Below are 20,473 nucleotides of genomic sequence, written 5' to 3'. Positions count from 1 at the left end.
TGGGTAAGCAAGCCACAAGTAGAACAATGCTTAAATAACATCTCGTATTTGATCTCAATTGTAACCTCATCCCCTTCCGGAGATTCAGCCTTCCTTGCAAACTTCAGCGGCCGACGAGTATCAATATCAATGAGCATTCTCCCTTCCATTAGCTCAATTTGGTCCTGATGAACATGTCCCAACCGAGCTCCTATCTCCTTCAGATTATTAACCGTCCACAGGTGAAGTGGAACACCAATCAATCGAGTCCAGAAAGGGATTATCCAAGGGTAATCATCATGGACAATAGGTTCCCATCGAACCAGCACAAACATGCAGAAGTTGAAGTGGAACGGGCCCTTTCGAAGGACAGAGTTGAGATCATCCTCTGTGGTAAAGTTCAAAAGAAACTTTCCATTACCCAAATCGTTAGCGGTAATACGGTCCTCCATGCCCCATTGCGATGGCATTTTCTGAAGAAGCTTTTCGACATTTTGTTTCTTCGGGTTCAGAATCTTTCCAATCAAAGATAACTGGAATTCCGTAATATTTTGGGGAGTGTCTTGATCAGTTAACTTGATCGGTTCATCATCCTCATCATACATGATCCCTTTGCCTTTAATATCAATCCAATGACTGGATTTGTTACGTTGAAACGATCCCATGCGAGAATACTAGGATCAATAGAGAACAAGACCAAAGTCTGCGACTTTTGATCGCAGTGAGAGAGATCAGATCGTACGAGTCCAACCAGATCAGAGACAACTAGAAACAGAGCAAGCACTGACTCTGTGCCGTTTAACGAACCAGAGCACCGGCACCTCGCCAAGCTAGAGACAGGAGAGACAGCCCGGTTGATGATTCGGTGAGCAGTTTGGAATATGTAAGGTCGTCGATGTCGTCAGTAACAGAGTAAACCGTCGTGTCTCGCATAAAGCGTGGGGGAGACGGCAGCAAAACGGACCCAGAATCAGAGATCGTCGGAACACCAGTGCGCAAGTAATCGTCGATGTGGGAATCAATACGCCGAAGGACGTACCGATCAGGTGGAGATCGAAACTTCAATGGAAGATTTCGATCTGAGTAATCGCCAGCTCTACCGCCTTAGAAGCCCTAGAGAGTTATAATTATCATAAGTGTTTTGCTATTTTTTTGGTTAAGATATTAGCTTGTTATTAATATGTTTTGTAAGATAAAAAGATATTGTAGCCCTAAAGATAAAGATATATATATTACTGTAGTTGTCTTTTCTTTATGTGAAATTAAACATAAATTATAAAAAATGAAATAAGCAAATATTAAAACCAAAGTGACAAAAATTATGATTAAATTATAAACGAACGAAAATGTTGTATAAAGCTGGTTTAAATCCAATAACACAAGTAAAGAGAGTTCGTGTTTATACTTTTATGTATATCATATTATAAATCATAAAGAAAAAACCAAAAACATAGGGCGGCAAAGAGAAATAGTGTGATTAAATGAATGAAAGATGTTGTAAAAAGACCTAGGGGTCTGTAACCTTTATCCTTTGTTTATTTGGTCAACTAAATAATTTATCCAGTTAAACAGAAAAACAAATAATTTATCTGTTGACAAACAAAAAAAAAGGGTAAACTGTATTTAACTATTTCCATCTTATATATTAGAACAGAAGTCGCAACTTTGATTCATGTGTGATTTTTTTTAAAATGGACCTAATAGATCTATTTCTATAAAGTCATGTTACGTTTAATCTCTAATCTTATTATTTAAATTTTGGTCATACCAAAAATTTTTATTGGGCTATCAATAATTGAATTTAAACAATAGATGATCCATTGGATTTATAGATAGTATAAATTAAATAGATAGAATTTAATGTTGTAATACTATACCTCCATATATTAATTATTTAAATATTTGTCGATGTTAACTTTTAAAATTATAAAGATTTTTTTTTTAAATAACAAAAATCATATTATCTAACAATGATTAATCTTTACTACCTTAAACCAATGAAAACAAATTTTAATCTATATAGTTTATTTTAAAAATAAAACAAAAACTAAATGTTTAATTATTTACTCGATAATATAAATCTATGAAGCAAAAAGTTTAATTTTTTAAAAACTTTCTAAATTTGTGAAATGTTACAATATTTTTGAATATGATAATAAAATAATATTTTACTAATCTTTATATATATAGTTACGATTTTAATAATGAAATAATAATCTGAAAATATATATATATAAGAAGATACAAATACATGTAAAAGTTTGAAACAGTCTATTCAATGAAAAAAATATACTGTAAACTTATTATATTTTAAAAATTGATAGACACATATATAATATAATATATACCAATTTAGAATTAAAAAAATGATTATATAAAAATAAATGAAAACAAAAATCCGCACAACCAAGGATTAAAATACAACATCTAAACATTCACATCACTTTCAGTTATTCAAAAAAGGAGCCGGAGAAACTAGACAACAAAAAGAAACTTGACAAAACATTATAGCAAAAAGGAAAAAGACAGGAAGGCTAGATGCCGATTATGTTTGACCAGAAAATGGTAAAGAAACGTTATGTAGCAACATTAAATAAGACCCTGACAATACAATAAATTAAAAGAGAGAAGAGAGTTCGTTGGTCCAAGTCTGACATTCTTCTACTTCCGACCTAGAAAACATGTATAAATACCTCATTTGGTTGATCCCTATGTTTCACCTGCAAACATTTTGAGTACAACATTGCACTAAAACGCATATAAATAGTCTTCAAGATAATACAACACACACATTATCAATTATTCATACATATTCGAGATGGATCAGTTTCTTGACGCGTTTCCATTTTGGTACATGTTCTTCAATGTTTTCGTTGTAGTTCTTAGCCTTGTGTTCTTGAAGCTCTTTCTGCATTGCTGGATATTGCCCGTTCGAGCTCAGAAGAAGCTCGGAGAAAACGGATTTTCCGGTCCACCTCCTAGCTTTCCATTAGGCAACCTTAATGACATGAATAAGCTAAAACCGGCCTTGGTAATGGTGGAGAACAACAAATCATCCACCAAAATCAAGCATGACATACATTCCATTGCCCTTCCACATTTCGCTCTTTGGCAACAACAATACGGTAAATAAACTCATATTTAAGTTATGGACATGTGCACTATAATGTTTCTAGAATTGATATCATTCTTTGATATAATTTCGGACGGTTCAACATTTTCTTCTTCAACCGGTACTGAAATAACATTTCTATAATCAGTTTAGCATATGGATTACTCTATGTAAATATTAACATAGACTACTGAATGTGTTATGTAACGCAGGGAAAGTGTTTGTGTACTGGCTAGGCATAGAGCCATTCGTGTACGTGGCGGATCCTGAATTCTTGAGTGTTATGTCGAAAGGTGTATTGGGGAAGAGTTGGGGGAAGCCAAATGTTTTCAAGAAAGACAGAGAGCCAATGTTTGGTACCGGTTTGGTTATGGTCGAAGGAGATGTCTGGACACGACATCGCCACATTATCACTCCTGCATTTTCCCATGTCAATCTGAAGGTATGATTAGAAAGTAAACTAGTTTTCAAGTCGTTTACATTGATTGGCAAGTCCAAAATATAGGAAGTTAATAAGGTGACTAATCTAGTTCAACAATTTAGACTTTGTAGTCATTTTCTAAAAAGCATGAGCCACCATTTTCCATGACAGAAATTCCAAGGTCTTTATGGTTTTGAAAAGACTAGACCATACAAATAAGACTCGTCAAATTAATCAAAGCTGCGTACTCGAATGTTTCTCCTTTTCTCATTACTTTAATTGATGCTCTTAAAATTATAGGCTATGAAAACTATGATGGTGGAATCAACCACCAACATGTTGGACCGATGGGCCATACAGATAAACTCAGGCAACCCCGAATTCGACATGGAGAACGAGATCATAGGAACAGCCGGTGAGATAATTGCTAAGACAAGCTTCGGAGTCAAAGGAGAAAACGGAACTCAAGTCCTCAAAAACCTAAGGGCCATGCAATTTGCCCTTTTCAACTCGAATCGCTACGTAGGGGTACCCTTTAGCAACAGTTTGGCCTTCAAGCAAACCCTTAAAGCAAGGGTGTTAGGTAAAGAGATCGATGATCTTCTTTTGTCGATCATAAACGAACGAAAGAGATCTTTGGTCGAAGGAGAGGACCACCACGATCTTCTCGGAATGTTGCTTAAGGCCGATAAAGGAAAGTTTACAGCGACGGAGCTTGTAGACGAATGCAAAACGTTCTTCTTCGCTGGCCACGAGACGACTGCTTTAGCGCTTACGTGGACGCTCATGCTTCTTGCGATCCATCCCGAATGGCAGGAAACGATCAGAGACGAGATCAGACAAGTCATCGGAGATTCTGAGATTGAGTATAACAAACTTGCCGGACTAAAGAAGGTACGTTACCATTTACCAAACATAGCACACAAACAGTTCACGTGGTTATATTTGAACGCGTTCACATAATGTGCAATTTGGCACGTTAGTACATAAATAAGTTTAAGGTTTCACAGAAAATAAATATAAACTAAGATATTTTAAGTTTAGTTGGCATCCGCATAGTAAGAATTCCCAAATGGAATATTTCATCAATAAAAAAGTGAGGAAATAATAAAATACAGTTTTTGTTTTGAAATACCTTGAAATATACATTTCAACGACTTCGCTGACAAATTATAGACGTGCCACCTCAGCTCTGTACTGAAAAATCCTAAGCCACATGACAGTATGGATCCATAGTAATGGGTATCCTATTTGTTTTTATCCACGACTAAAACGTGCGAAACGCATATCATTAGTGATATTCAGTTAAATCACATTTTAGTTAATTAAACCACATTTAATACTACATAATTAGGCATATTTTTTTTTGTAACATATATTCATATATAACATTAACGAATAGAACTTGCAATCATCTTATGCAGATGAGTTGGGTAATGAACGAGGTTCTCCGGCTATATCCACCGGCGCCAAACGCACAACGGCAAGCCCGAAAAAACATTGAAGTGAACGGCCGCCTAATTCCAAACGGTACAAACATTTGGATCGATGTGGTGGCGATGCACCACGACCCCAAGTTGTGGGGAGACGACGTCAACGAGTTTAAACCGGAGAGATTTGACGGTGATTTGCACGGTGGTTGTAAGAATAAGATGGGGTTTATGCCGTTTGGCTTTGGAGGGAGAATGTGTATTGGTCGGAACTTAACCACCATGGAGTACAAGATCGTCTTGTCGTTGGTTTTGTCCCGGTTTGAAATATCGGTTTCACCCGGTTATCACCATTCACCAAAGTATATGCTCTCTCTCAGACCGGGTTATGGTTTGCCTCTAATCGTACGACCACTTTAAAAACCGTTAACACACAAATTTTATAGACTTTGTTTTATCATATACACATGTGTGTATTGTTATTAATGTTTCGAGTATCGAAATTTTCTTTTCTGCTGAATTTATGTTTCGGTCGTTATTTACATGTAATTTCTCTAAATGAAATAAACTCTGAGTATTAGAGCACCTCCATCGGTAACATACTCTCCATGGTTTCCTAGACTTTTTTCTATTTATATTTTAGTAACATTTTGTTATGTAAGTAAATTAAAATTTATTTAGAAAGGTTAAAGCAATAAAAAAATGACATGTGGACATAATAGTGTAAAGTGGAGTTCTAACAGATCAGTGACACATGTCTATTTTTTTTTTTTTTTTAATTTTACTTTTTTAAAAATATTTAAATTATAGGATACCCCTTCCATCCTACCGATGGACATGGACGTGCTCTTAGAGATTTTGTGTACTAAAATCTAGAAGACTTCTCTTACCCTAGTTTTTGTTGTGTACTTTGACGAATTCGGATACGTTATTGTTGGAAATAAAAGATGGATTCCATCAGTCAAGGAGAACATAAGAGCATGAGCAGCGATGAAAAACCAATTACATTTCTCAATAAAAATAAAATAATAACATTTATATTTATAACTATATTTTTATTTTTATTTAACAATTTTGCAACTAATAATACCACAGTTGTAGAAAAGTTTTTTTTCTTTCTTGTGGAAGTTTCTTTGCGACCAATCGATTTTTATGATTTGTTATTATTTCTCCTTCTCTTTCAATACATTTTGTTATTTTATCATTAGAAACCTATTGAGGGACTACTACTAATGGTGCCATAAGAACACCTCCATTAGCAAGATAAAGATGAGGTCCTCATCATTAATTTATTAAAAAGAAAGAAAAGACTAAAGAGAGAGAGTGATATTGTATCTCAACATAAATATTATTAGAATCCCTTAAAAAACTCAACATACAAATATCATAGTTTCATTGGTTTAGCTTTAGAGAAGAAAAAAAAATATTCTATCTTCAGCCCAATATTTACAATGGATCTCATCATGTTTATAAGTGAGAAAATCTTTTACAAAATTTTGAGTGTGAGTGGATAACATTTCACTTTAGAGTAAATATTTTAGAGTAAAAGTATTTTATTCTCAATTTGACTGGAAATCACTTCCAGCGAGAATTTTTTAGCGATAATATTTTTACTCCCTGTTCAACTTATACTTCTGCCAATCAAGTAAAATTAATTTACATCTCTCTTACGCTCACAACTGTTTAATTGGTGGTATATAGTACACTTTATTACCTCAATGCTTCTGAAGTAGAAAGTAACTACACCTGATTTTATTTTATTTTCTTTTTGTTTTACTCTGCCATTTTTTCTCATAATTTCTCCACTTTTATTTCTCCTAGTTACTTTAAAATCTACCAGTCACACCCTCTATCTCCAGTCCAATATTTACCAATCAAGAAAAATTTAGTAGAAAAGTTTTTTAGCCAAATACAGCAGAAAACAATAATCCATCCGTTTTAAAATAATACATATTTTAGAATTTTCACATTTTTTTAATAAAATATATTAAAACTTAGTTATAAATGCATAGTTTTTTGCAAGTTTATATTTCCTATATTTTTAAACCAATAATATTTTTTAAAAATACAATTAATATTTTTGAACTTCATAATTTTTCATTATTAGTTGACAAAAATTGCATTAAAAATACAAAAAATTTATCTTTTTAAAACAAAATTTTTCTCTAGAACATGCATTTTTTTTTACCTGAAAGAGAGGGAGTATGTGTTATCCTACTTGTTTTAATGAGAGTAACGCCACCATTCTGCAGCAACAGCAATCGAATCAAAGTACAAGTACGGAGATGATGTTTACGTACGAAGATTTGGTCAAGGCAACTGATGACTTCTCCAGCACCAACCTACTTGGAAAAGGTGGTTTTGGTTATGTTCATAAAGAAGTTCTTCAAGATGGGACTGAGGTTGCGGTTAAACATCTTAAAGATGGAAGTAGACAAGGAGAACGAGAGTTTCAAGCAGAGATACAATTCATAAGTAGAGTTCATCACATGAATCTCGTTTCCCTTATTGGTTATTGCGTAACTGGATCTCAAAGATTGCTAGTTTATGAGTTCCTACCAAATAAGACTCTCGAGTTGTTTATCTTATAAGATTTCTGGATGTTAAAAGACTTTCTTGTTGTAGTAAAATATTTTTTGACATGTATGGTAGAATCTAAAATAATCATATTTACTTCTCCAAGATATATTGCATCTTCTTCTATCTCTTCTTATTATTTTTTTGTTATTATTTATTTATTTTACTAAATTTTTTCTAATGTTTTCCTAATTTTTTACATATTTTTTCCTAATATTTATTTTTCTCTAAATAGTAATAAAAATTATACAATCAATGAACCAAAAACCATCTTATAGTTCTTTTCAATCATAACATCACCTTATTTTTTGATTTAAATGCCAAACAATTTTGAATCAAAATTCTAACATGTTCGTTCAATATAATTCATCTAATCTTCAAAGCCTAATTATTTAAAAAAGCATATATGGACATTATGAGAGATTAATAATTATTAAAGATTCAATTATATTTTTATATGAATATGAAATCATTATATCAACTTCTATAACCTGTTTTATATCCATTATTTTATGTAGTATATAAATATAAAAAGAATTGATCAAACAATATTGCACGAACATGGACATTAACATTTATATATATATTCCCCATGATATACACAGTTGAATTTCAAATAATTCTATAAATATATATATTAATAAAAAATATATATATATACATATATAATTCTTTACCGCCTCACTTTGTGAAAATGTATCATTCAATCGGGTTAACAGGAACTCATCATCGAAAGTGTATCCTGCCATGTACATAGATAATGTTACTGAACTTCCATTTGATGATATCACTTTTAGGGGGTTATTGGAACATGAATTTCTGTGGAATTTGATGATTTTAATAGTTGAGAGGATTTTACAAGTTAACTAGATTTAACAAATTTTATCAAATACTTTTACATAGATTTTCATTACTAAGAAATAAAATGACCAAAAAAATTAATTTCTACTTCTTACTTTATAGATATAAATAATAAAAAATAAAAATAAAAATTTTATATAATTTCGAAATATATGTTTTAAATTTGAATTTCTGTAAAAAAATTTGAATTATTATTTTTGAAATGTTTTTTAAAAAAATTCGAAAGTGCTTTTTAAAAACTATTTTTACAATTTTTATTATAAATTTTTAATATTTTTTTCTATTTTTTAAGTTGTGAATTGTATTATGTTAAAGTTGTGATTTGTATATTATTTCATTCTTCAATTTGAGTTTTTGTATGTGAGTGTATTTTATTACATTGATTTCAAAAATCTTATGGGTATAGATGATATTCTCAAAGTTGAGTAGTATGAGTAAAAACAAAGAAAATTTACATCCCAATAACAATAGATTTTAATATAATCTTAAAATCAATGAAAACTAAACTTTTCTAATAACAAAGGATTTTGAGTGGAATTTAAAAATCATCACTCCAATAACAATGAATTCTATTTAGATTTTAAAAATTCACAAACCAATAACAATAGAATCTCAAAATTTAATAACTCTTCTAGAATTCTTTGCCCAATAACCCCCCCCTAATATATCGGTCTCTTTTAAAGTGGAATAAGGTAAGATAATATAGGAAATTCACAAAAATTGGCAGAGAGAAACAGTAGTAGTCGTTAAACACATTACCCAAAGAAACTACTCCCTCAGACACAACTCATTGGACATGCAACGCATTATACTCTTGAGAGCGTAATCGTGTTTAGAAATGAGAAGCCCAATATTACAATGGGCCTCGTCTTGTTAAAAAAAAAAGAAGAAGATTGGTACAAGTTGGAAGTAGTAGATAAATACAAGGACCTTTTCCATAATTATGCGAAACATTTCGTATTACTTTCCTTGTCTCGTTTATGAAGGAAGGCATCGGACCAAAAGCAAAAACCAAACATGTAATCTGTCAGTTGATCCGACTTTTCGAACTATGGCATCTGCGATGGCGACATGGACGCCAAGCTCTCTCCAGCTGAGGATTGCCCTCAACTATCGGAGCTTCAAAGCTGCTCCGGCGAGAGCGAAGTTGACGAAGCTCAGTCGCCGTCTACGGATGTCATGCGCTGCACAGAATGCAGAATCGGGTCGCGGGTCGGATCGTTTTCGCGGGTGGGCTGATTCAGGAGACGATGAGATGACTTCGGATTCTGGCGGTGGCGATTGGTATAAAGGTACGAACTTTTTCTGATCTGAGTTTGTCGGAAAACGAGATTGGTCTCAGAGATTTTGCTTAATTGAGTGTAAAATGAAGATAAAGGTTTTGCCTTTCCCTAAAGGGTTTGGATTGATTTTCAGGAACATTGGTCTCTGGTGTGGCTGGAATGGTTCTCTTCGTTGGGCTAGCTTTCGCGGCTCTATCTTTCAAGGGACACGTGTTAACTAGTATGCAACTTTAACTCCTTTTTTTTTTTCTTTCTCTCAGTGTCTGATTACTACGTAGTTGATGAAGCATATAATTTTGGTGAAACTGTAGGACCAAAAGTAGAAGTGATGGTTTCTGAAAGCTCAAGTGATCAAGTCGGGGAAACTAGTCATGAGAGAGGTAATTTGATGGACCAAGATGAAAAAGAAAGCTATAAAGGTATGGACATGGATCTTTTTTTAACTTCTTTTCATCTTCAGACACTCAGACATGACTGTACAACGAATATATTGTATTTGCATCTTAACTCTCAATGTGGTTGCATGTTTGACGGTCCCTTTTATGGATGTTAGTTTAGTTTCACCACTTTTGGAGTCAAAATCCGCATCTACAAGCAAAGAAAACCACGAGGTGAAGAAATCATCAGAAAGCCGAGCGGATGGGGTAGATACAGAGACTTCTCAAATCCCAGACGAGGAGAAGAAACCCCGCTGTTATACAGGCATACCTGCCCCGTCCACGGTTCCACCAGTAAACCCCTTGAGACCTATCTTTCCAACAGTTGTGGACCCAGTTCAAAGTCAAATGTTTGCAGCTTTACAAGCTTTAAAGGTACTTTTTTCTAACTCTTTAGACTACTGTGAACTATTTCTGATGTGTTTAAGAACTGATATTTTAACTTTGTATAGGTTATTGAATCTGATGCTCGGCCTTATGATTTATGTACACGCCGTGAATTCGCTCGTTGGTTGGTTTCTGCAAGCAATGTTCTATCGAGGTAGGTAATTGTCCTCTCCTTGAAATATTTCACGGCCTCACATTGTGAAAACACCTTCATCGGTTTTTACAGGAACTCAGCATCGAAAGTGTATCCTGCTATGTACATCGAGAATGTTACTGAACTTGCATTTGATGATATCACACCTGAAGATCCTGATTTTCAATTCATTCAAGGTGATCGATGGAACTTTTTTTTTTTAACATTGATGCTGAATATGGATTAATCTTTTTTTCTTTATCTTCGTTGGATTATTATAGGTTTGGCAGAGGCAGGAATTATCTCAAGCAAACTCTCCAACCACAACATGTCTTCTTCTGAGAGCAGTCAGCTTAAGTTCTCACCAGAAAGGTAGATCTGCTATTGATTCCATTCAAGCATATAAGCTTAAAAGAAATCTGAAAATAACTAGTACACATAATAAGTATATAAATATGATTTGGATATATTCGGATACCGAAATATCTCGGTTCGTGTTGGGTTCGGTTCTAGTTCTTTAGATAGCAATGTTTTAAACCCGTTTGGATATTTCACCAATTTTGGTTCGGGTTTGGTACTAATTTTTAGGATCAGATTCGGCTGGGTTCTTCGGATTCTGTTTTTTTTTTTGCCCAGCCTTAACTTTTCTCATAATCTTTTTTTTTTTCTCTACAGTCCTCTTTCACGTCAGGATCTTTTGAGCTGGAAGATGGCTTTGGAATTCCGACATCTCCCAGAAGCGGATAGCAAGGTTCCTTTGTCTATTTTTGCCACATTTAGTCATTGACAGTGTCCTAATCCTTACACAACTCACTTCTCTTTTTTTTTTCAGAAGTTGTACCAACTTTCTGGCTTTGTTGACATTGATAAAATAAACCCAGAAGCGTGGCCTGCTCTTATAGCCGACTTATCTGCTGGAGAGAATGGAATAACAGCACTTGCCTTTGGTGAGTTACATTCTTTGCTTCTTAAGTAAATCATATCAAGTTCAGTTTTTGAAAGGCATTGTGTTCCTCTAGGGCGTACCAGATTGTTTCAGCCGTCTAAAGCAGTTACAAAAGCCCAAACAGCTGCGTCTCTTGCAACTGGTGAAGCTTGTGAAGCAGTTAGTGAGGAGCTAGCTCGTATCCAAGCAGAGGCTATGGCTGAAAACGTGGTTTCTGCCCATAACGCGCTGGTTGCTCAGGTGGAGAAGGAGATCAACGCCAGCTTTGAGAAAGAGCTTTTAAGAGAAAAAGAAACGGTAGATGCGGTGGTGAAATTGGCTGAAGAAGCAAAAACGGAGATGACAAGGCTTAGAGTTGAGAAAGAAGAGGAGACTCTCGCATTGGAGAAAGAACGCACGTCGATTGAAACGGAAATGGAGTCTCTTGCAAGGCTACGCAACGAGCTTGAGGAACAACTTCAAAGCCTTGTGAATAACAAGGCAGAGATGTCGTTTGAGAAGGAGAGGCTTGGTAGACTTCAAAAGCAAGTGGAGGAGGAGAACGAGGAGATACTAAGGTTGCAGAGTGAGCTTGAGGTTGAGAGGAACGCTTTATCCAGAGCCAGGGACTGGGCGGAGGATGAAGCGAGAAGAGCAACAGAGCAAGCAAAAGTGCTGGAAGAAGCTAGAGGGCGTTGGGAGAAGTATGGCCTGAAAGTGATTGTTGACAGAGACCTCAGTGAACAGACAACAACCGAGGCTACGTGGTTGAACGCTGGGAAGCAATATTCCGTCGAAGGAACCATGAACAGAGGTGAGAATGCGGTTGCTAAGCTCAAGAAGATGGCGCAAGATGTAAGAGAGAGATCCAGAGATGTTATCTACTCGATTGTAGAGAAGATAAGGCTTTTGATATCAGCTTTGGAGAAACAAGTTCGTGGAATGAGCAACAAAGCCAAAGAGGTGGAAATGAAAACAAAGTCAAGAGCGGAAGATTTAAGGAAACAAGCGGGCTTGAAGATTGGTGAGATCAGAGATGTCTCTATGATGCGAACTAAGGAGGTTGTGGAAGAGTTTAAGGATAGAGTATGGAAACTCAAGTCAAAATAGGTTTTTTGAGGTTTAGTTGTCCTCAACAAGTCGCAGAACATCACCGGCTAAACAAATCTTTAAAGCGTTGCATTTTTAGCTTTGTTTCGAGTTGTTTATCTTGTAAGATTTCTGGATGTTAAAAACTTTCTTCTTGTAGTAAAACATTTTTTGACATGTATGGTAGAATCTAAAATAATCTCCCAAGAACGTTGGAGATTTGAAGAATCTAAAAAAAATTAGTAAGAATGGTTTCTTACAGCAAAGTTCTTCGAATAGTTTTGTCTTAGATAACTAAAAACATTTGGGGAGTCTTCAATAATTGGGAAGTTTCAGATTGGGAGTTTGAGATTATTTTGTATTATTGATAAAAATCAATCTTTTCTGGTTTTGTGTGGATTTATTAGTACAATAAAAAATGTAAATTAAGAAGATGGAAAAAGTAGACAATAATTATACGGAGAAAGAGCATTGAAAGTTGACAATAATTATGGGGACAGAGAGACGTGCGGTCCGAAGAAAGTTGAGGTAGTTAGAATAGATATTTTTCAATTCGGGCTAATTAGATTACTTTCCAATGAGATAAGGTAAAAAAAATGGGGTAAACAGTACCTAAAACCAATTCCCTGAGATTCATGTCGTTGCTTACCATCACCACGGCTCCGTCGCCGTCTACGAGTTCCACCTTAATTGATTCACTGACTCATGCTTTATCCATAGAAGTTGTGATTATTCTGATAGTTGGGGTTCTCGTAGTAGCTGGTGCTGTATTTTGTCTCTTGCTTTGTTACTGCAAAAGAAAGTGGAAGAGATTGAGAGATGTTGAAACGGCATTGAGCTTAGACCTTATTTTTAGGGCTTAGTCATTTGGTAATTTTTGATTTTCTAGATTCGAGGTTTATGGCTTTAGGCTAATTTGTTAATCAGTTCAAAGAATTTTACTCTGATTAAAGTATAATGATTTGTGTAGGTAACACCAACACTCTGCAGCAGCATCAACCGAATCAAAGTACAAGTACGAAGATGATGTTTACGTACGAAGATTTGGTTAAGGCAACTGATGACTTCTCCAACACCAACCTACTTGGAAAAGGTGGTTTTGGTTGTGTTCATAATGGAGTTCTTCAAAATGGGACTGAGGTTCCGGTTAAGCATCTTAAAGATGGAAGTAGACAAGGAGAACGAGAGTTTCAAGCAGAGATACTGTTCATAAGTAGAGTTCATCACAGGAATCTTGTTTCCCTTATTGGTTATTGCGTAACTGGATCTCAAAGATTGCTAGTTTATGAGTTCCTGCCAAATAAGACCCTCGAGTGGTTTATGTTATAAGATTTTTGGATGTTAAAAGACTTTCTTGTTGTAGTAAAACATTTTTTGACATGTATGGTAGAATCTAAAATAATCATACTTACTTTTCCAACATATATCATGCATCTTCTTCTATCTCTTCTTATTTTTTTTTATTATTTAATTTTTTTTATTAAATTTTTGCTAATGTTTTCCTTATTTTTGCCTAATATTTATTTCTCTCTAAATAGTAATAAACATTATACAATCAATGAACCAAAAACCATCTTATAGTTCTTTTCAATCATAACATCATCTTATTCACTTTATTATTTTATTTAAATGCCAAACAATTTTGAATCAAAATTCTAACATGTTCGTTCAATATAATTCATCTAATCTTCAAAACCTAATTAGATTACTTTCCAATGAGGTAAGGTAAAAAAAAGTGGGGTAATAGAAGGGATAGCTAGAACCAATTTTTTTGTAAGTGGGGAAAACTAGATTACTTTTCGTATTAAGAGGTTTTAATACCACGAATTAAATGGTGACCAAACTGTTCATCATCCTCTTCCTCTGTTTCTCGCTTGTTTCTCACTTTAGCCAAAAACAGTACCTAAAACCAATTCCCTGAGAGTCATGTCGTTGCTTACCATTACCACGGCTCTGTCGCTGTCTCCAGTTTCCACCTTAACTGATTGACTGATTCCTGCTTTATCCATAGAAGTTGTGATTATTTTGATAGTTGGGGTTCTCGTAGTAGCAAGTGTTGTATTGTCTCTTGCTTTGTTACTATAAAAGAAAGTGGAAGAGACTCAGAGATGTTGAAACGGCATTGAGCTTAGACCTTATCGTAAAGTTTCCATAAAATTTGATGTAAAATCGACTGATGAATATTTAGTAATAACAAATGCTTGTGAAATTATATATGTAATTATCATATTTACTTCTCCAACATATATTATGCATCTTCTTCTGCCTCTTCTTTTTTTTTTTTATTACTTAATATTTTCCTAATTTTTTACATATTTTTGCCTAATATTTATTTCTCTCTAAATAGTCATAAAAATTATACAATCAATGAACCAAAAACCATCTTATAGTTATTTTCAATCATAACATCACTTTATTCACTTTATTATTTGATTTAAATGCCAAACAATTTTGAATCAAAATTTTAATATATTCGTTCAATATAATTCATCTAATCTTCAAAGCCTAATTATTTTAAAAAACATGTATAAACATTATAAAATATTAATAATTATTTAAGATTCGATTTTATTTTTGTATGAATATGAAATCATTATATCAACTTCTATAAATTGTTTTCTATCCATTATTTTATGTAGTATATAAATATAAAAAGAATTGATCAAACATCGAACGAACATGGACATTAACATTTATATATTTCCCATGATATAGACAATTGAATTTCAAATAATTCTGTAAAAAAAAAAAAATATATATATATATATATAAATATTAATAAAAATAAATATACATATATAATTTCTTTACCGCCTCACATTGTGAAAATTCCTTCAATCGGACTAACAGGAACTCAGCATCGAAAGTGTATCCTGCCATGTACATAGAGAATGTTACTGAACTTGCATTTGATGATATCGCACCTGAAGATCCTGATTTTCCATTCATTCAAGGTGATCGATTGAACTTTTTTTTTAACATTGATGCTGATCAGTCGGTGAAGGTCATGATTAAACTTTTTTTTTCTTCATTTTCATTGGATAGTATAGGTTTGGCAGAGGCTGGAATTATCTCAAGCAAACTTTCTAACCACAACATGCCTTCTGCTGAGAGCAGTCAATTTAAATTCTCACCCGAAAGGTAGATCTGCTATTGTTATCATCCAAGCATATACGCTTAAAAAAATCCGAAAATAGTTAATACATTTAAGTATTAAAATATTTCGGTTCGAGCCGGCTTCGTTACTAGTTCTCTAGATATCAAAGTTTTGAACCCGATCGGATATTTCACAAATTTTGGTTCGGTTCGGTACTATCTTTTTGGGATCCGATTCGGTTGGATTTGGGTTTTTTTGCCCAGCTCTAACTCTTCTCATATCTATTCTTTTCTCCAACAGTCCTCTTTCACGTCAAGATCTTTTGAGCTGGAAGATGGCTTTGGAATTCCGACAGCTCCCAGAAGCGGATAGCAAGGTCCTTTGTCTATTTTTGCCACATTTAGTCATTAACAGTGTCCTAAACCTTACAAAACTAACTTCCTTCTTTTTCAGAAGTTGTACCAACTTTCTGGCTTTCTTGATGGAATAACATCACTTGCCTTTGGTGAGTTAGATTCTTGCTTCTTAAGTAATCATATCAAGTTCAGTTTTTTGAAAGGCATGCGTCCCCTGTAGAGGTAATGGACATGGACCATTTAACTTCTTCTCGCCTTTTAGACATTTGGCATACCCACGTTTTAAAGATTGTGCAAAATTAGGTAGTGAGAGTGATTTCACAAATTAAACGCCTTTGGTTTGTGCTGGCTGAATGTGGTAAAGAAATATTATTAACAACCTAAAATAAGATAAATTCCAATAATTATATATAAGCAAAAAGATTGAGGCGAGTTTACTTCATTTGGTTGATTCCCACATTTCATCTGCAAACATTCTGATATCGATAAATATTTTTTCTTACATATTTGGAGAGACATTAGAGATAGGATCAATTTCTTGGCGTGTCTCAGTTTTTGTACTTGTTTTTCAATGTTGTCGTGATAGTTCTTAGCCTTATGTTCTTGAAGCTTTTTAAGCGTTGCTGGATATCACCGGTTCAAGCTCAAACGAAGCTTAGACAAAATGGATTTGTCGGTCCAGCTACTAGTTTTCCTTTAGGAAACTTTAGCGACATAAAGAAGCTAAATATAGCCTTGGTGATGGCGGAGAAGAGAAAATCTTCCACCATAATCAACCATGACATACATTCCATTGCGCTTCCACATTTTGCTCTTTGGCAACAACAATACGGTACATAATAACTCTCAGTTCTTTCCGGAGATTTGGACTATAACTTTTCTGGATTTAGTACTAGTCTCTATTAATATTTATGACGCTTTCACAAAAGTGTACATTCTTATTTTACCAAACATTTGGATTAACTATATGTAAATGTTAACATAATCATTGGTTATACGTGTTATGTGATGCAGGGAAAGTGTTTGTGTACTGGCTAGGCATAGAGCCGTTCGTGTACGTGGCGGATCCTGAATTCTTGAGTGTAATGTCGAAAGGTGTATTGGCGAAGAGTTGGGGAAAACCAAATGTATTAAAGAAAGACAGAGAGCCAATGTTTGGCAACGGTTTGGTTATGGTTGAAGGCGATGATTGGACACGTCATCGCCACATGATTACTCCTGCATTTCCCCCTCTTAATCTTAAGGTATAAATGATTGAAAACTAATCACGTTTTCATATAGTTACAGTGGTTAGTGGTTACAGTCTGAAGATACAAAGTTAATGGCGTGGCTAATCTAATTCAACAGTTTAGACTTTATAGCCTTCTTCTAAATTTCTATGAAATCTCGTTTAAATCAAAGCTTCATACTAGAATGCTTTGTATTCTCGTTGCTTTATATTGATCGTCCTAAATAATAGGGTATGGCAAATATGATGGTGGAATCGACCACCAACATGTTGGACAGATGGGCCATATACAGATAAACTCGGGCAATCCCGTATTCGACATGGAGAACGAGATCATAGTAACAGCGGGTGAGATAAGTGCTAAAACAAGCTTCGGAGTCACGGGAGAAAATGCAACTCAATTCCTCAAAAACCTAAGAGCCATGCAACTTGCTCTCTTCCACTCACATCGTTACGTAGGCGTACCATTTAGCGGCATTTTGGATTTCAAGAAAACCCAAGGAGTTAGGTAAAGAGATCGACAGTCTCCTTTTGTCGATCATAAATGAACGAAAGAGATCTTTGGTCGAAGGAGACGACCACCATGATCTTCTCGGAAGTTTGCTCAAGGCCGAGAAAGGGGAGTTTACTGCGTCGGAGATTGTGGACGAATGCAAAACATTCTTCTTCGCCGGCGTTGAGACAACAGCTTTAGCACTAACGTGGACGTTCATGCTTCTAGCGATCCATCCTGAGTGGCAAGACACGCTTAGAGACGAGATCAGACAAGTCATCGGTGATTCCGAGATTGAGTATAAAAAACTTGCTGGACTAAAGAAGGTACGTTACCAAACATAGTACATAACAGTTCACGACTTCACGTGGCTCACTATATAATTTCTTTTTGGTGAAAACTCACTATATAATTATATGCATGCATACATGATATCATTATTTAACTTAAACGCGGTTGAGAATAAATGTGAATTTTGGTGTGTTCACATTATCTTAGCTAGGAACAAATGAAGTAATGAGAAAGAAAGTAATGAGGATATAATGCAGTCTGTAAAATTCAGTACTCCTCAGTTCCATTTAAAATTCAATGTCAGTTCTAGAGATGTTTGTTTATCACATAATTAATGTTTTGTTTTTTTCTATAATTTAATGCATTTTATAAGTTATTCAGTTGCTCTTAATTAAATTAATAAAATAATGAATACGATTGAATTAAAATAGTCAATAATGATAACTATTTTAATTATTTTCAATTTGATTAAGAAACTTAAATGCCATACATAAAAATGGAGAGAATCAGAATAAATAAGCTTATTGATGAATTTAATAAAATTTAAATCAAATCACAGGATATTGTTATTAAACTAATAATTCTAAATTATGATATAAATTTTAATATTAATAAACTTTATATTCATATGTATATTTGTATGTTATGCTTAATAGATTTTAAAGATTGACGATATTGCACTAAGATTTAAGTTTTCATTAAATTAGAAAATTCATTTGAGGTGAAACTCAATACAGTGGCATAGATATAATACAATTAAAGATATATTTTAAATTTTAAAATCCACAGATAATTTTTAATAATAATAAAATTCTAAAATTAAATTTTTAATAGTTTGTTAAAGAATTTTAAATTGGGCAATTCTCTCAAATAGTCTTTTTAAGTTTTTATTACAAAATAACCTTCAAGAAAAAAAATGACCAAAATAGCTCTTTTTTATTTTGAAAATTTTCATTTTAATTTTTTATTTTTTAAAATTTGAAACCCTATCCCAAAAACTTCACCCATTAACTCTAAATCTTAAGTGTAAATTAGTTAACTCTTTAATAAAATTTATTTTGGTTATTTTCTTCATCGAAAGCTATTTTTGTGACAAAAACTAAAAAAAAACTATTATAGGGAATTTCTCTTTTAAATTTATGACTAAATAACATCTCTAAAGCTCCATAAATCGTTTCTAACAATAAACAGAAAAATTCATAATTTAAAATTGAGATTTTAATTTAATTTATTTACATCTGACCCGTGGTCAATGTCAAAGGTCACGACATACAAGTCCATAGCGCTCACCTCTATTAATCAAAAAGTAGTAACTGTGCTGACCAATTTATCATTTACTTCTTGTAAAAATTTGACGAATAGAACTGGGTGATGCAGATGAGCTGGGTGATGAACGAGGTTCTCCGGCTATATCCATCAGCGCCGAACGCACAACGGCAAGCACGGAGAGACATTGAAGTGAATGGCCGAGTGATTCCGAACGGTACAAACATTTGGATCGATGTTGTGGCGATGCACCACGACGTTGAGCTGTGGGGAGATGACGTTAATGAATTTAAGCCAGAGAGATTCGACGGTGATTTGCATGGTGGATGTAAGAATAAGATGGGCTTTATGCCCTTTGGTTTCGGAGGGAGAATGTGTATTGGTCGGAACATGGGCTTCATGGAGTACAAAATCCCCTTCTCGTTGGTTTTGTCTCGGTTCGAGATCTCGTTTTCGCCCCGGTTATCGCCATTCAACAAAGCATGTGTTTTCCCTTAGACCCGGTTACGATTTGCCTCTAATTGTTCGAGCACTTTAAATTGGACGATTTGTCTCTAATTTTCTTTTGTGTTGTTTAAAGTTCAAGAAGTTTCTTTTTAGTTTAAAATCTAAAGTCATCCGCCTTAGAGCAGGCTCATTTGGAAGCATGTAAGTGGGATTCTTGAAAATTACTTTAACAACAAGTCAACAAATGTATCTTATCAAAACTAAATCTTATATATTAAAACAGAAGTCATGACTTATATCATGTGTGATTTTTTTTTTTAATTTGGACCATCACTTAGAAATCTTTTTAAATGTATTTTATTAAGACTAATAATACATAGAATCTTTAAAATACTTTAATCATAATATCTTTTGATATCTTTTCATTTTAAATATAAATATATTTATTTTAAAATTTTAACAAATCTGTTTTAAGAGATTTTTACAAGATTTTCATTTGCGAAATTATATTTAAATATTTTCACTAATTTTGAAATTAGTTTGAAATATTATTATACAATAATAAATTCAGTAATCATTTATAAAATGAAAAATAAAAAATTCTGTGATATTTTATATATTATATAATCATAATCAATCATATTAAAAGAAAATTATTATA

General features: G+C 33.6%; 3 protein-coding genes and 1 pseudogene across 5 annotated transcripts in view; 3 read left to right on the top strand and 1 right to left on the bottom strand.

The window, feature by feature from the left end:
* LOC106323491 overlaps positions 1–644 on the bottom strand; it is a 2,361-nt gene extending 1,717 nt beyond the window's left edge. The window contains exon 1 of the mRNA XM_013761604.1: positions 40–644. Within this exon, the coding sequence (XP_013617058.1) occupies positions 40–644 (605 nt within the window). The remainder of the gene's footprint in view (positions 1–39) is intronic.
* Positions 645–2,797: 2,153 nt separating this feature from the next.
* On the top strand, positions 2,798–5,468 carry LOC106326162 (cytokinin hydroxylase-like). Its single transcript, XM_013764181.1, has 4 exons — positions 2,798–3,104; positions 3,304–3,533; positions 3,813–4,406; positions 4,937–5,468. Exons 1-4 carry the CDS (start codon positions 2,798–2,800, stop codon positions 5,360–5,362), a joined length of 1,557 nt encoding a protein of 518 aa, XP_013619635.1. The 3' UTR covers positions 5,363–5,468.
* Positions 5,469–9,357: 3,889 nt separating this feature from the next.
* On the top strand, positions 9,358–12,815 carry LOC106327050 (protein CROWDED NUCLEI 2). 3 transcript variants are annotated; one of them, XM_013765059.1, is made up of 10 exons: positions 9,358–9,672; positions 9,797–9,883; positions 9,975–10,082; positions 10,222–10,475; positions 10,553–10,641; positions 10,714–10,817; positions 10,902–10,992; positions 11,296–11,371; positions 11,456–11,567; positions 11,640–12,815. In XM_013765059.1, the coding sequence occupies exons 1-10, from the start codon at positions 9,432–9,434 to the stop codon at positions 12,653–12,655; spliced, it is 2,178 nt and encodes a 725-aa protein (XP_013620513.1). In that variant the 5' UTR covers positions 9,358–9,431; the 3' UTR covers positions 12,656–12,815. The 3 variants fall into 3 exon arrangements, with proteins under 3 accessions (XP_013620513.1, XP_013620511.1, XP_013620514.1); XM_013765057.1 differs by having other exon boundaries at positions 11,453–11,567; XM_013765060.1 differs by lacking the exon at positions 9,358–9,672 and having other exon boundaries at positions 10,217–10,475; positions 11,453–11,567.
* Positions 12,816–16,312: 3,497 nt separating this feature from the next.
* Positions 16,313–19,903, top strand: LOC106323100 (annotated as a pseudogene).
* The last annotated feature ends 570 nt before the right edge of the window (positions 19,904–20,473 follow it).

The sequence above is a fragment of the Brassica oleracea genome, chromosome C2 (genome assembly GCF_000695525.1).
Source record: "Brassica oleracea var. oleracea cultivar TO1000 chromosome C2, BOL, whole genome shotgun sequence".
NCBI classification, from domain to species: domain Eukaryota; kingdom Viridiplantae; phylum Streptophyta; class Magnoliopsida; order Brassicales; family Brassicaceae; genus Brassica; species Brassica oleracea.
The sequence above is the reverse complement of the archived record's forward strand: the minus strand, read 5'-3'. Positions and strand labels throughout refer to the sequence as shown.